The sequence below is a fragment of the Chionomys nivalis genome, chromosome 1, assembly GCF_950005125.1.
Source record: "Chionomys nivalis chromosome 1, mChiNiv1.1, whole genome shotgun sequence".
NCBI lineage: Eukaryota > Metazoa > Chordata > Mammalia > Rodentia > Cricetidae > Chionomys > Chionomys nivalis.
The window spans coordinates 78,771,013-78,786,397 of NC_080086.1; the positions used below are offsets into that span (position 1 = coordinate 78,771,013).

A 15,385-nucleotide genomic window follows, 5' to 3' on the forward strand; every position below is an offset into this window, starting at 1 on the left:
TTCTTCCCTTCGGTTAGGTCACTTACATTTTCCCGTGTTCCTTCGAGCACCCTTCTATATTGTGACGGATGAGACAGTGTTAGCTAAGGAAGGGACACTTGCCCATTGCCAACTCCAGATCCTCAAGTTGATCAGAAGGAGAGGTAGCAGAGTGAGGGGTGGAGGAGGCAAGATCTACCCAGCATAGCTGTCATTCCTATCCTTCCATCCCAAGGGATGACAGTGGTCTCTCCCTCCTCTTGGGGGATATCAGGAAAGGGCTGGGGTCGAGCTTTCATGGAGCTCAACCAAAGATGTGTGTTCCGTGAACACTGGCTGCCTCTTTAGGAATGATACCCTACCACATGGAAGCTTCCAACACACTCCAACTGTCGCGGGCAACTCATTCTGCAAGTCTGCCCAACTCTGGCTGGATCCTGAGATGCACTTTCACCACACCAGTAAATCCCAGGCCACTGTTCACTTGACTTTGGGCATCAGTCAAGCTAGATGCAAGCCTCCTCTAATCCCTTTAGTACCACTCGCCTCAAGGAAGAAGGATGCTGGAAAGCTCGGGGAGGAGAGGAACCCTGTGTGACAGACAGCTCACGGAAAGAAGGCCTTTGGAGACGACCTTTTTTTTCTAGAAGGATCTCCAGTGGGGATCCAGAGAGTGGATGCAGTCCCTTACCACTGACATTAGGGTCCAGATTATGGCCCCATCCTAGCCACAGAAGAGGGAGGAGCAGATGGGGTTGCGTTATTGTGCCCAGCTCATTCAGTAAAGGGCAAAGCTGAGCTCTGAAACTAAGAACTTTGCCTTAGCTGTCCTGCGGTGGTCGGGTAGCATTAGTACAGCTACTGTGGAACCCGCACCCATGCATCTGGGGCCCTAAGTCTTCACAGCCAGGCTGTGACAAGCATGGATGTTCTCATTTCATAGATGAGTAAACCTGGGTTTAGCAGGGCGCCTCGGGTGAGATGACTTCACATCTTCACAGATGTTAGGTCTGCTAAATCAGAAATGTCCACCCTCCTCAGCCTCCCGTGTACTTTGGTGCCTCCGTTTCCTAATGTCAATGTGTCCTCTTCTGTTCCTGGGATCTCTGCTCCAGCTAGTGGGAGAAGGGAGAAGACCTTGCAGTGGGATGACAATGTCCAGCCACTCTGGGGTTCTAGACTCCCACTTACCTACCCCTCCCAGAAGAAGTCACAGCTCTGGGATTTCTCCCTCTGTTGGATAGTTTGGGTGGGAGGTAGACAAGAAGGTTCTGGGTGGGGAAGGTCGGCGCTGCGTCACCCCCAGACCGAGAATGCAGGGCAGTGAAGGGTCAGAGCGATCAACAGCCAGGTGCTTAGGACAGTAGCGGAGAGAGCCGACTGTCTTTGGGGAGAGGAGGCGCGCCCCTAACATGAGTAGGGGGCGGGGTGGACGAGCAGGAGGAGGCCGGTTCCGGCAGAAGGCATGGAGTAGGGGGAGGCCAAGAGCACGCGGACAAAGGAGGCGGCCCTCAACCCAGCTGTTTTGAAAAATGCTTCCTGTTTCTTTAAAGGCGCTCGCGGCTCGGGCTGCCTGGGTTAGGGAGGCGGCAGCGGCGGCGGCGGCGGGAGCTGCCTCCTCTCCGGGCGGGCGGCGCTGAGTGATCTTGCGAACTGGGCTTCTGTGTAAACTGAGGCTAAACAAACACAGATGGAGCGCAGCGGGCGTTCTGCTGAAATGCTGGCAGGGCGGCAGCGACTTCTGATGACACTCTGAGCTCTCGTAGAGGGAACGGGCAGCCTCCGAGGCTTCACCTAGCCTGAGGCGCAGCTGCCCCGGGAGTGGGGGAGCGAGGGAGGGACCCGGGGAGGGAGGGTAGGAGGAGAGAACGAGGCGACAAGGCGGCGCTGAGCACCGCGGCCACCGGGCGCAGCCAGGCGCTCAGCGTGCAGAGCGATCGTGCGTCCCTGGAAGTCCCACTCCCCTGCCTGGCTCCGTCCGCACCATGAAGCACATCCCGGTCCTCGAGGACGGGCCGTGGAAGACTGTGTGCGTGAAAGAGCTGAACGGCCTTAAGAAACTCAAGCGGAAAGGCAAGGAGCCGGCGCGGCGCGCGAACGGCTATAAAACTTTCCGATTGGACTTGGAAGCACCCGAGCCCGGCGCCACGGCCAGCGCCACCGCTGCCACCAACGGGCTCCGGGACAGGACACAGCCGTTCCCAATTGCAACCCCAGTGCCAGCCTCAGTGGCGCCGGCGGTTCCTCCAGGTGGGGGCACGGACACAGCCAAGGAGCTCAGGGGCATCCGAGCGCCTGAAGTCTCAGACGCGCGCAAACGCGGTTTCGCCCTGGGCACAGTGGGACCGGGACTACCCACGCCGCCACCGGCGTCCCAGAGCTTGGCACCAGGGCGTCCCGAGGCGCAGCCCTACCGTGAGCCGTCTCTGCGTCCCCGCATCTTGCTGTGCGCCCCTCCCGCACGCCCCACGCCGTCTGCGCCTCCTGAACCCCCAGCGGCGCCACGAGAATCCCCCGTTCGCCCTGCGCCCCCCACGCGCCCGGGGGAAAGTTCCTACTCGTCAATTTCACACGTAATTTACAATAACCACCCGGATTCTTCTGCGTCGCCTAGGAAACGGCCAGGCGAAGCGACCGCCGCCTCCACGGAGATCAAAGCCCTGCAGCAGACCCGGAGGCTCCTGGCCAACGCCAGGGAGCGGACGCGGGTGCACACAATCAGCGCAGCCTTCGAGGCGCTCAGGAAGCAGGTATCCCCTCTCCGCCGCGGGGCAACATGGTAGGAGTAGGTGGGTGAGTGGCCCCAGGATTGGAGTCAGAATAAAGGGGATCCTGCAGCGCAGGCAGGTTTGTGTTATCAAACTGAGATTTTGCCACAGACCTTACTTTGCAAAGTGGACCAAAGCTAAGGATCTCTAGCCCAGACGCATCCCGGTGTTCGCGAGGGCTAACTTTGTCCGCTGGTCTGACTTGTATGGCAGCGAGTATCTGTCTTCTGGAATCCCGTGGGCTGGGTGGGGAATACAGAGGGGAATATGGAAATCTTCCCCTGCCCCCCCCCCCCCGCCCCGGGAGAGGAGGAGAATATGACCTTTCAGCCCTGCGCACTTGGCATGCTTGGGGTCTTGGCTCCTGCGGATGGCACCCAAGAACCTCAGCACTAGAAAGGTTCGTTCCTGTGGGGGTGTCCTGAAATATAAAGGGCGGTCAGGGGAGCGTGTCAGCTTCCATGTTCATTCAGTTTGCTTGTGGGATCTCTGCACTTGCCTGGTCTCTGTAGTCCCTAAGGACCCGCTACAAACTTGTGGTCCCTCCAAGGACAGCTCCAGGGACTGATCTGTGGGAACTTTGCCAGGAGAACCTGCCCGCCACTGCCCTTCCTCTTCTGATCACATCAGTCACCTCTGCCCAGGAGACTGCTGCTTATGGCATTCCCTCTAGGGAGGTCTGGAGAAGTCACAGGCTCCTCATGGGAGGGGGAGGCGGTGGTGGGGACTGCTGTATCCTGGCAGCTCCTGTTGGGGAAGCAAAAGAAAACCTAACTTGAGAATTACCCACGGTGGAGGGGTCAGTTGACAGTTCAACTTCGGATAAGCTTGGTACTCCCCTGGAACTCTAGTTTCTCATTTTCTTAGGGACCAGTGAATTTAAAAAGGGTGTGGCATGGGCCTTCCCATTCAGGTCATGTAAGGGGTTGGAGTGGGTGGTGAATGTAACTGTTTTAATGGATGAAGTTTTTGTTTGTTCTGCCACTGATTAGCTGTTTGTCTCCTGGAAAGTTACTCAACCTCTCTGGGCTTTAGCCAGTCACAAACCATTTCAGAAAACATCCTCTTTTTGGCTCATGCTCTCGTTTTCCTTCTGTGGGTATGGTCAGGCAATGGAGATCTAGTCCATCTATGACCTGGACATGGAACCCCTGGAAAGAAGTGGCCCTCATGGCTTTTCAGCCTGAGTGTCTCATCTGAGTTTGGGAGCAATGTTTGCTCAATGAAGTGGGGTGTCGGTCACTGCCTGTAAACGCATCAGCTGTCACCCTGGGCTGTGGAGCCACCATTCTGCCCTAGCCAGCTGCTGTGTGCCTGCATGTCTTGGCAGTGACAGCCTGTAGGATCTCTCAGGACGGGAGGATGACGGAAGGGCGGGAATTGCCCGTGTGCCTGCTCCTTGTGCGGCTAGGTGAGTCTTTCCTGAACTGGGGACTCATGTGCCCAGAGTCTCCGTTTATCTGCATCCAGCCACCTTCCTCAGCCTTTCCCACAGAGAGCATTCATGCCTGTGTCTCTCGTGTCCTGTGGCTTTTGTGACTTTCAACAAGGAATCCTGTTCTACTTAGTCTTAATGTCCCAGTCAGGCAGGATCGGATAGACCCACTTTGTATTAAGCAATGCTGAGGCCAGGAGAAGGTAGGAGCCTTAGCCATGATCATCTTGTAGTGAGGGGTTAGATGGCAGCAGTTTCTGGAGAACATCTCTGACTAAAATCTTCCCGCTGGGTGGTACCATTAGCGACTCTCCGTGATGAGGGTGTTACTCCCGTCTCCTTTCGTTTCTGTTATCTGTGAGGCAGGTTTTGCACTAAAGAGTCAGTTCCATGTGTCTCATGCATTCTCAGAGAGAGGCATGTGTGTGCACACATGCAGTTCAGTGTATGTCTGTATGTTCAGTGCATGTACCCAAAGAACACATGAGCACACCCCCCCCCCCCGTTGCCTTTTCCTAGCCCTAATCTGTCCTGTCCCTAGAAGGCCTGCTGGGCTCTACTGGACACCTACCTGTTGTCTAAGAACAGAAACATAGCCAGGGACTGAGACTACACACACCAGGTCCCCAGTCCTCTCTGGGCTTCAGCTGCTAAGGTTCATCCTGATGTTATCCCTGACCTCACAGGTACAAAGGGAGCGAAGAAAGGCAATAGCGGTAAGGAAGAGGAGCATTTCCCAACCATTGGCAGGGCCTCCGGACTGAGCAGGGCTCCATAAGACGAGACGGTATGGATTCCTTATTATTTTAACCGACTCCCTGTTTTAGACAGGGTCTCTTTATGTAGCCATGGTTAGCCTACATCTTTTTTAGGCTAGCCTAGAATTTATAGAGATCTGCCTGCCTCTGCCCCCTAAGTACATAAAGGCATGATATCAAGCTCATTTGAAAATTTTAAGTTGTATTTGTGTGTGTGTGTGTGTGTGTGCGTGCATGTGTGCGTGCATGTAGCTCAGAGGACAACTGAGAAGTTGGTTCTCTCCTTCTACCCCATGGGCCTTGGGGATCCAACCCAGGCTGTTGGTCATGACAGCATCTGAGCCATCTCACAAGTCCTTCTATCTTTGACAGTAAGCACAGAAAGTGCCAGGCTCTGTGCTTAGCATCTTCTGTGTTCTACCTGGTTTTGTGAAGCAGGTGCTGTCATCAGAAGGTGATCCCAGGGTCTCAGGAAGCTTGTGTGAGTTGGCTGAGGTCCTGCAGTGTTGTTGGTGGCCTCACAGGCTTTGTGCGGCACCGTCTCCACGTGTCACTCTTCGGTTCCCAGGTTGGCAGTGTACCCATGGCTTTGTGCAGTGGCAGAGCTGTGTGGTCACCACAGAGCCTGGAATGAATCAGGGTTGGTGAGTCTTTCCGGTGGCCAGTGCTTAACGGCTTTGCTTCTTGGCGTATCCACCCTGAGCACCAGGGAACCAGTCAGGCCTCAGCCTGTCACTGCAACCCTCCCAGCCACGAAGAAACAGCAGACGGGGCTGTGTGGCTGCTGGCCCAGCTACAGGTGGGACAGAGTCCCTCTGGTTTGAGGAGAGGGCTATGGGGCAGATGGTCAGGCTACCGCACTTGCCACCAGCCCAGCTGCACCCGAGCTCTCCTCACTGCCTCATATGAAGGCCATGTGTGTGCAGCTGGGCCTGGCCACGTGCAGGCTGCTCCCTGCCAGGTGGGAGGGGTCCACGGGAAAGGCCAGCTGTGCTGGGTAGAAGACCGAAGGGTCTGAGCTGTGGGACTCCATTTCCTGGCGGGACCCACCAGCTGGGCTCACCTTGAGGATGTCTAGCCTGTGGGTGGCTTTGTTCTCTCCCTGGAAGCCCCTTGATGTCCCTGGAAAAGTGGAGCAGCGGGCCATGTTGGGCCCTTAGAAGCTGCATCTCCCCACGAAGGAGGCATTGAGCAAGTGGAGCCCAGGCTACTTCCCCTGGTGTGTTTTGGGGGTCTCCAGGGGTCCCACCGGGTTAATCCAAAGTGATCCCAGAAGGGTATGGGGAGGATGGTCTCATCATAGCCTCTCTTGGACTCCCAAATCCTCTGAGGTGATAGAGGCACAGGGGACCCCCAGCAGTGTCTTGCGTCCCCCCAGATTGTGGTGAGTGGGGAGGGGTTAGCTGCTTACACTGGAAGCTCCACACAGTTGGAGAGGGTGACAGGACTCTTCCCCTCCCCCAAGCTCACACTTCTGAGGGAGACTGATTATTGAGATTCCTGTGACATGGATATATAGCTTTGGTCATAAGTTTGCAGGGCTACTTGTCATTGCTCTGATAAGGACACTTAGAGAAAGTGGTCAGGGTCTGTCCTCAGGTTTGTCTGTGTCCAACTTTACTTTGTAGAGACTGTGAATTTTAAAGGATATTTCTAAGTAGACCTGGCAGGGATGTTGGACAGGAGGTTTCACGAATCCTCTCCCGCAGACACAGGAGAATAGCTTCACACAGAAGGAAACCAGAATGTCACTGTATGCAGGGACATCGTGTGCGTGCAGCTCTGGAGGGCTCTCTGAGGACTGCCCCTGAGGGACCGACAGAGGGCAAAGGGCTTTGAAGGCTGTCCTGCGTGTTCTGGTAGATTCTTGATTTTGTTTTTGTTGTTTTTTTCTCCACTTATTCACTGTGACCCCATTTTGAGAAGCAGCTGTTGGAATGCCCATGTTTCTGGTGAAGAAACAGGTCCTGTTAGGCCACGGTCCTCCTTAAAGTCGGGAAGATGTCCAAGGGACAGCCAGGCCCTCAGGCTGCCCAGTCAGTATTTGCTGGAGCCAAGGGAGGGTCTAGCTTGGGCAGTGGAGGAGGAGTGGAATGTTTGGGGGGCTAGAGGACCTTGTGAAAATGCCTAAAGCTGATCCTTTGAGAAGTTTAAAATCCAGGAGCAGGGCGACAGCTCAGTCAGTAAGATGCTTGCTATACAAACATGAAGTCCTGAGTTCAACCCCCCCACCTACAGAGGCAGGCACGCTGGTACGTATCTGTCATCTGGCACTGGGGAGGTAGAAACATGAGGCCCTCTGGGGCTTGCTAGCCTGTCCAGTTCTGCTGAACCAGTGAGCTCCAGGTTCGGGAGAGACCTCGTCTCAGAAATCAAGATGGAGAGTGATGGAGGACATCTGACATTGGTTTCTGCCTCCGCGCATGCTGGGACACGTGCATGTCCACCTGCACAAATGTGTGCAGGTACAGCCAGTCTGTATGGAGAAAGACGAGGGAGGCCCCTTTTCTGTTCTAGAAGCTGGGAAGTGGAGACGAAGAGTGGGGGCCAAGTGGTCCTGCCTACTCCTTCAGCCCCACGCTCCTGACCACGTGGGGTCCTGTGCAGGCAGTGGGGTGAATGGATGGGGCCTGTGACTGGCTGAGGATGCTCACAGAGGTAATGTGCAAGGGTGGGGTCTTCTGGGGTTACCAGCCCAAAGCTCTCTATCCAAAGCTACCCCACCCCCACCTTAAGCTGAGTGAGAGGAGCAGAATCTTCTAGACTCTTACTCTTGGGGTAGCAGTCAGGCCAGGGTGTTGTTATAGCTGAACTGTGGAGGGCACAGGCTGCATAGGTACAGGGAAAATGCATGGTGGTGGTTTTATGGGTTTTGTTGTTATTTGTTGTGAGTGGTATGTGTGTTCTCTATATGTGTAATGATGTGTAATGTACCCGAGGCTACCGTAAAACTTCTGATCCTCCTGGTTCTACCTCTCACGTGCTGGGATTACAGGTGTGCACCCCTACTCCTGGCTCGTGCAGTGTGGGGGACTGAGCCCAGGGTATCAAGGTATGCTAGGCCAGCACTCTACCGACTGAGTTATCTCTCCAGTCCAGGATAACCTAGAAGGAGCCAGGTAATCCCGAGAGCCAGCCTTGCGGGAGGGGAGGAGAAGGGGCAAATCACCTGACTGTTACTGTTGCCTCACGTGACCACCTTGGTGGCAGAGGAGTGTCCATTTGTATGTGACGAGTTGCTGGCTCCAGCCAGGTCTCGGCTGGCCGATCTGAGGCTCAGCATGTCACCTGTTTTCCTCGTGTGTATGTGGGACATTCATCTTTACTTGAGGGCAGATTTCAGATTGGATACTGCCGTGAAAGGCTGTGGCCATCAGATGGACGAGGGCTCAATCCATGGTTGGCTTTCAGTTTGACCTGGACGTTGACCCAAGTGATGGTACAAAGTGACAAGTCTAGGACAGACTGATCCAGAACCTGGCATGGTGTTCCTGGGTTGGCCTTGGCCTCACCTGTCATTTTGGATCCCAGCACAGAGACCTTTCTCGATGTCTCGCTTCTTCCTAGAAGCCTGGCTGTTTGGGGGTCCCGGTGTAGAGCTGGCCGTTGAAGGGAGACTTCCAGAGTGATCTGTAAGTGAAAGTAGTCCCGGGTTCCCAGATTCCACCCTGCAGGCAGACATCACCTCCTGGGTCGGGGGCAGGCAGAGGTGCTGGGCCTGCCCCCGAGACCCTCTTCTCTGGTCCAGACTGTGTTTATCTGTTCAAACTGATAAAAGTGTTTTCTGGACTCAGAAAACAGGCAAATCACATTGTTCTGCCTGCTTTTCTTAGATGGGTTTGGTGATGTGGCCATGGGGAGGATGGGTGTGCTGCTGGGGATTCAGGAGAGTCAGCGTGCTCTGTAGTCTTTCCTGCCCTTTTGCTCTGGTTTTCTAGTCTCTGGTTCCTGTAGGCTGAAGGGTGGTTAGCTACTGTGCCCAGGTTTCTCACCCTCTCTGGAGCCCGCCTTGGGACCTTCTGCAATACTGAATGTTGTCATTTTGTTGACCTTTGCTAGGCTTGCTGTGTACAGTGCCTATGTCACCCACTGAATCCCTGTGAGGTCAGTCTTGTTCCCAGTACACAAAGACACCAAGGTTCAGAGTGAGTATAGCATTCACTCTGTCTTATGCTGGGCAGTCGGAGCCGGGTGTTGAATCCGTGTGCATGCGTGTGTGCATGTGCGTGTGCATGCACGTGCTTGTGCATGTGTGTGTGTGTTTATGCGTGTGTGTGCATAGGTGTGTGTGTGCGTGTGTGTGGCGCTCTGTGTAGAGGTCAGAGGACAGCTTCTGCTGAGCCTCTTTATTAATGTTCTCTCCTCTTACTGGTCTGACTGTAGTCTAGGCAGACTGACCAACGAGCTCCACGATGCTTCTGATTCTGCCTTCTCAGGGCTGGGATCGCAAGCACATGCTGCCGTGCTGAACGTTTTCATTATGTGTTCCAGGACATCATTTTTGCAAGGCATACTGATGAAACTATCTCCCAGCCCAGATAAAGTTCTTTTTAGTTTTATCTTTTTAGAAAAGACTTGTTTGTTTTATGGATGTGAGCATTTTGCCTGCACATTCCGTGAGTGCCTGGTACTGAAGAGGCTGAAAGGTTACTGAATCCCCTAGAACTGGAGTTACACGTGACTGTGGGCTGCCATGTGGGGGCTCGGAATCAGACCCAGGTCCTCTGGAAGAACACTGTTCGGGAAGAGCTGTCTCTCCAATCCCTTATCACTTCATTTTATTTTTAATTATGTTTCTGTGTGTCTGAGTGTGGGTTTGTACAATAGTGCTGTATCTGAGGAGAACAGAAGGGGCCTTGGCTTCCATGTTGCTGGAGTTATAGGCAGTAGTGAACTGCCCTGTTGGGCTGCTGGGAACCAAATTCTGTCTTTTTGGGAGATCAGTATACTGTTTTAACTGCAAGCCATCTCTGCAGCCTCCAAATAGTGTTTTTGAATTAGATTCAAGATATTCTGGAGCTAATTCACTCATTGCCTTATTTAGTCAGCCCCTTGGAAGTCTGCTCCGGGCAGAACTTGGAGAATACTCCACAGCTGGGAGCCTTCCCCCAGCATATGGGGGTACTGGTCACGAAGGATGGGGGCCAAATGAGGACTTAAAGACAGAAAGGTGCCGTTGCAGCACCGTTACTCAAGGTTGCTCCCTCAGGATAGGGTGGGCATGAGAAATCAGAGGCGGTGCTAGATGAAGTGAGTGATGTATTTAGGGGACGGTCAGAGGTCTTGCTCATACTTAATTCTGGGGCGTCCGGTGGGGATTTTCATGTTTGGCATTGCTGAGCTTTGGGGCCGAGGATTTCTTTCTTGTGGAGGGCACTGAGGATCCTGCACATGGTGTGATGTTCTGCAGCACAAACCCTCCAAACTGCTGCTCCTCTGTTGTGACAACTAGGAATGTCCCCAGGCCTTGCCATCTGTCCCTTGAGGGATAAAATCATTCCTGGTTCAAAACCATTGACTTCAAAGAGCCGCTGCTCCCTAAATACTACAGCAACGGTTCTGTGTGGGCCCCATACTCAGTGGAGTAATGCAGATACAGATGCTGTGTTTAGATGCCAAAGAGTTATGGATAGGACCAGAGCCTTGGCTGCTGGTGGGACATTTCAACCGTTTGTATGAACGGCGGAGAGAAGGAACAGGTCCATTGGTTAGTAGCTGTCGGGTAGATTCTGAGGAGTTACATCCATGTTACAATGCCGTGTTCAGTTCCATGTCTGGTGGTCTGAGCTCTATGACAGCTCACATAGTACATGTAGAGGGTGGAAGAAATCAGAGGCTCCGCCCCCTCTCAGCACACACCCCTTTATAATTAGTGAGTGATTAGTTGCTGCTGAATCCCAGACTAATGAGTCAAGTCTGGTTGGGGCTGTTGGCATTTATTACGCACCTGTTGTGTGCTGTGCTTGGCAGTAACCCAGGTCCAGAGGGCATGGGAAAAGTGAAGAAAGAAGAAAAGACACCACAGTTTTGTGTCTGCGTATCTGCACTGTCCCGCTGAACATCTCCAGGGTCCCAGGAGAATGTATGATGTGTTTAAAATGTTATTTATTACTAAGTGTGTGGATGAGTGCTGTGTGCATGTGGGCATATTGCCATGGCGCACATGAGGGGGCAGAGGACACACAGCCTGGGCACATGGGGCCCCAGGATTGGCCTCTGGGCGTGAGGTTTGCACGGCTACAGCTTTTCCCGCTGAGCCATGGCTCCGGCTTTCAGCTGTCTTCTTGGGTCTGAATTCTTTGAAGGCAGGAGTTGAGGTTTGTCTGTTTGCTTGCTTGTTTTCAGGCAGGATCTTGCTCTGGAGCCCTGGCTAGTCTGGTTCTCACTGCGTAGCCCAGGGCGGCTTCCAGCTCACAGTAGTCCTCCTGCCACGGCTCCCCAAGTGCTGTGCACCTCCACATTTGGCTGAGAGTCGTGTGTTTATTTTAAAGTTATTTTTTTAAGTTGTTTTGAGACAGGGTCACCTGTGACTTTCTGTGAACTTATGGAGCAGGCTGATTTTGAATTCTTGATCCTCCTGCCTCTACCTCCCGAGTGCTGGGATCGTAGGCATACACTACCAGACCCACTGGAGTCGAGTTTTGGCAGAGCATGGTGGCACACGCCTTTAATACCAGTACTCGGGAGGCAGAGGCAGACGAATCTCTGAGTTGGAGGCCAGCCTAGTCTACATCACAGGTCCAACACACCCAGGACTGCATAGTGAGACTTTATCTTGAAATTTTTTTCTTTTTTTGGTTCTTGAAGCGTCAACTCTCCAACAAAGTGAGTGTCAGTGGATGAGTGAGCATGTGAGAAAAAGCATCAGAAGTGGAAAGAATATCTGCCCCCTCAGAGGGAGGGGAGGATGGGGCTCTGTCGGGGCAGAAGTCTGTGGTACTTCATCTGTGTTGGGCCTCAGTGTCTCCCCTGTCAAATGGGAATTCGGGCACAGCCCGGAGTGTGGGAGTGGATGAGCTGGGATGTGGGAGTGTAAACTTCAGACGCTTAGCACAGGTCGTAAATTCATGTGACAGACCCAGACACGCAGTAGACAGGCTGCCTCTACCCCCCCTGCCAGCCTAGGGGCGTACTGAGGGGTGCACGTTCAGCAGAGGCCTTTGCAGCTGCTCCTGATGCCTCCCCCTGCCGTTCTCAGGTGCCATGCTACTCCTATGGGCAGAAGCTGTCCAAACTCGCCATCCTGAGGATCGCCTGTAACTACATCCTGTCCCTGGCGCGGCTGGCTGACCTGGACTACAGCGCCGACCACAGCAACCTCAGCTTCTCCGAGTGTGTGCAGCGCTGCACCCGCACCCTGCAGGCAGAAGGACGTGCCAAGAAGCGCAAGGTATGCACCTGCACTCAGGCAGCAGCTTTGGGGGGCGGGGACCGTGAGATGGCGATACCCTGTGTGCCCAGGATTTCCAAGCAGCTGGAGAAATCAACCTCTTGGAACGTCCTGGTAGATACCTCGGACTCAGGAGTCCCCACCTCCCTGGGATCAGGGATGGGATCGTGGGCTTGAAGCTGCTGGGTGACGTTGGATAGCCTGGAGTCCCTAGGTTTGGGTTTGCTTGTTGCTTAAGTAAAGACAGTGGTTCACCTTTGAGGCCCTTCCTGCCCTTGTGTGATCTGAGGCTGAATTATCCGTGTGGCCCTGACAGATGTTGTATCAGGATGAGATTGTCTTGAATGGGCGGCAGCCCAGGAGATGCCTTCTGTGGGTTTGGGGGAGGTGATTTCGTCCAGGGAGTGGGGATGAAACCGTGTGGGGATTGATGATATCTGTTCATTCATTGATTTCATGTATTCATCCTGGAGCAATTCACTGAGCAGCTTGGATAGGGCTATGAACTCCCTATGCAGTGATGGGGTGATCAGAGAGATGTCCCTGGTGGAGAACAGACAGCATGGCCCATGCTGGGGCAGATGGAAGAGTCGCAGAGTAACTCTCCTATCCAAGAGAGCTGGGCAGACATCTTACAGGAAATGACATTTGAGCTGGGAACAGCAAAGAGGCCACCAGGCAGATGACACAGTGGACAGCTCTGGAGGTAGAGTGAACAGCCTGTGCTAGACCTAATGTATTTAAGGAAATCTGTGGAGGAAGAAAAGAATTGGGCACAACCATAGCTTCCTACATGCGTGATGCTTCAGGACATCTAGCCAGGGGCAAGGAGTTAGCAGAGTTTTTGTAGCTGCCTGGGTCTCTGGTCCCCTGTTGTGCATGGAGAACGACAGAGAGTGGGACCCAGTCTGTCTGTGAGACCCCTGGAGGTCCTGGGAACAGGAGCTGGGGACTCTGGTATCCTCATCCAATCCCCTGCTTCCATCCTCTTGGCCTGCCCCTCCCCCAGGCTCTTTTTAGGTAGGGAACCTATGGCTTGCCCTGATTTCCCAAAGGCTGCGGAGGCCCCAGCCAGGGAGGCCCTCCTCAGGGGGTGCTACCAGCCCTAATTGTACATTGCATTCCTGGGAGTGATTTAGCAGGGCCAATTAGGAGAGGCCCTCATCAAGTGGGTGAGAGAGGAAGCCCCACTGGCCACTCTGGGGCCAGCTTTCCTGCCTTCCTCGGGAGAGTGACATGGGTAAATGAAGGTGTGATTGATGGCCCCATGCCGCGTGCTCGGTGACAAAGGAAGTTGGTAAACTCTTGGTGAACTCCCGTGGCATTCAGATGTTGGTGTGTGTCCCTTGGTGGTGCAGATAGGCAGACTGGGCAGGCTCCCTACTTTCCCCTCTCCTCTGTGACTCCTCCCTGCCTCTTTATACCCCTCACTCCAAGCAGCGCCAGCACCCCCCCCCCCCCGCTTGTCTTTTGATTGGAGTAGACAGTGCACTGCACTGCAGCTCCAGCAAGGGGGAAAAGGCCAGCAGAGTGAGGATGCCCCTCCGAGCCATGCTTTGGGAGTCCTGTGACATCACAGAGCCCTTCCTGCAGCGCGGATGAGGCGATGAAGTGGTAGGTTATGGATGAGTTACACGGCGCGCTGGCTGAGAGCTCTTTCCTAACCCCTCGAGTTTCCTTGATATTTGGAACTAGTCACTCACTCAAAGATAAAATGTGTTCATGGATCTCGAAAGAGAACGAGGAGACAGTCCTGCCTATTTGGTGATTGGTTTGAGGATGCCTTCCCTATGTTCTGGGGTGGGGAATTCCTGTAGGAAGCACATATTTAGATATGTCTGATCCACTCAAAGTAGAGCCTGGACCTCACTGTTCCCCTTGGCTCTTGTGGCCTCCCAGGCCCTGCTTCTGCTCAGGGTTCTCCTTCTTATGTTGAGAACTACCCCTTTGAGAAGTCTCATGTGGCAAGAGGGGATGGAGGCTGTACTCTAGCTCCAGGGGTCAGCACTGCCAGGGGACAGGCAGGTGTCTGCCCCTTATAGGGCATGCGACCACTGCAGGAGTCCTTAAGCAGACTCCACGTACGGTGCCCTCTTTATGATAGCCATGGGGTGTAGATAAGAAATAGTTTGTCACATTGTCCCTGCCACCTAGTGGCAACAGGACATTGTGGTTGGAGGATTTGGAAGCCAAGCATGATCAGAGTGGAAGAGACAAAAATCTCATGAAGAATCCTTGTTCTCCACATGGGTCTCCAGCCACCAAAGCCACCAGGAAGCCATGGATAGAGTCTGCTCTGCCATTGGGAGGACCAGGCAGATTTGCCCAGAGCCCTGTTGGGCCCTAGAGAGTATAAAAACATAAGAACTAGAACCTTCTATGCAGGTGTCTGCTTTGCCCTTTCTGGGTCTAGAGTAGCATGGCGGATCCATGCCTTGGGCTTGTCGTTAACGTGCCCCTCGAGGAGGCTCTGGAATAGGGCACATGGGTTTTAGCAAGCTCTGAATGACATCATGAGTATGTGCCCTCCACTTGGCTTCTGGGCAACTCAGGAGCACTAGGGGCCCTTGCTGTTCTTCCATGAAAAATGGGATGACCGACCCAGGCTCCTCCTACCAAGGCTGAGTCGTGGTTGGTTGCTGGCCCTTTTACGTGTCTATAGGGGATAACTCCCTGGTTCCCCTCTGCCTTTGTTCCTTTCTGTCACTGTAACAGAATACCACAGCCTGGGTAGTTTGTGAAGAACAGAGGTTTATTAACTCTTGGATCTGGGCTTGGCAGTAGTCCAGTGTGGGCTCCTGATAAGGGCTTTCTTTGCTTTATCTAGCCTGGCCAAGGGCATCACACAGTCAGACAGCAAGCATGCTAGCTCAGGTCTCTCTTTCACTGACAAAGCTAGTACTGTCGCACAGGGCCCCACCTTGGTGACCTCATCTCATGTAACTAACTCCTAGAAGTCCCTGCCCCCATGTCATTGACATCATGAGTTCTGGAGTTGAGTTTCCAATACATGTAATTAGGGCACATGTGTTGTGAAATTGAAACCCCATTACAA

General features: G+C 53.7%; 1 protein-coding gene across 1 annotated transcript in view; it reads left to right on the forward strand.

Moving 5' to 3' along the window:
* The first annotated feature begins 1,839 nt into the window (after nt 1–1,839).
* The window catches only part of Atoh8 (atonal bHLH transcription factor 8), a 29,296-nt gene continuing 15,750 nt past the window's right edge, over nt 1,840–15,385 (forward strand). Inside the window, exons 1-2 of the mRNA XM_057779098.1 lie at nt 1,840–2,729; nt 12,139–12,330. Coding sequence (XP_057635081.1) covers nt 1,965–2,729; nt 12,139–12,330 — 957 coding nt within the window. The 5' untranslated portion in view covers nt 1,840–1,964. The remainder of the gene's footprint in view (nt 2,730–12,138; nt 12,331–15,385) is intronic.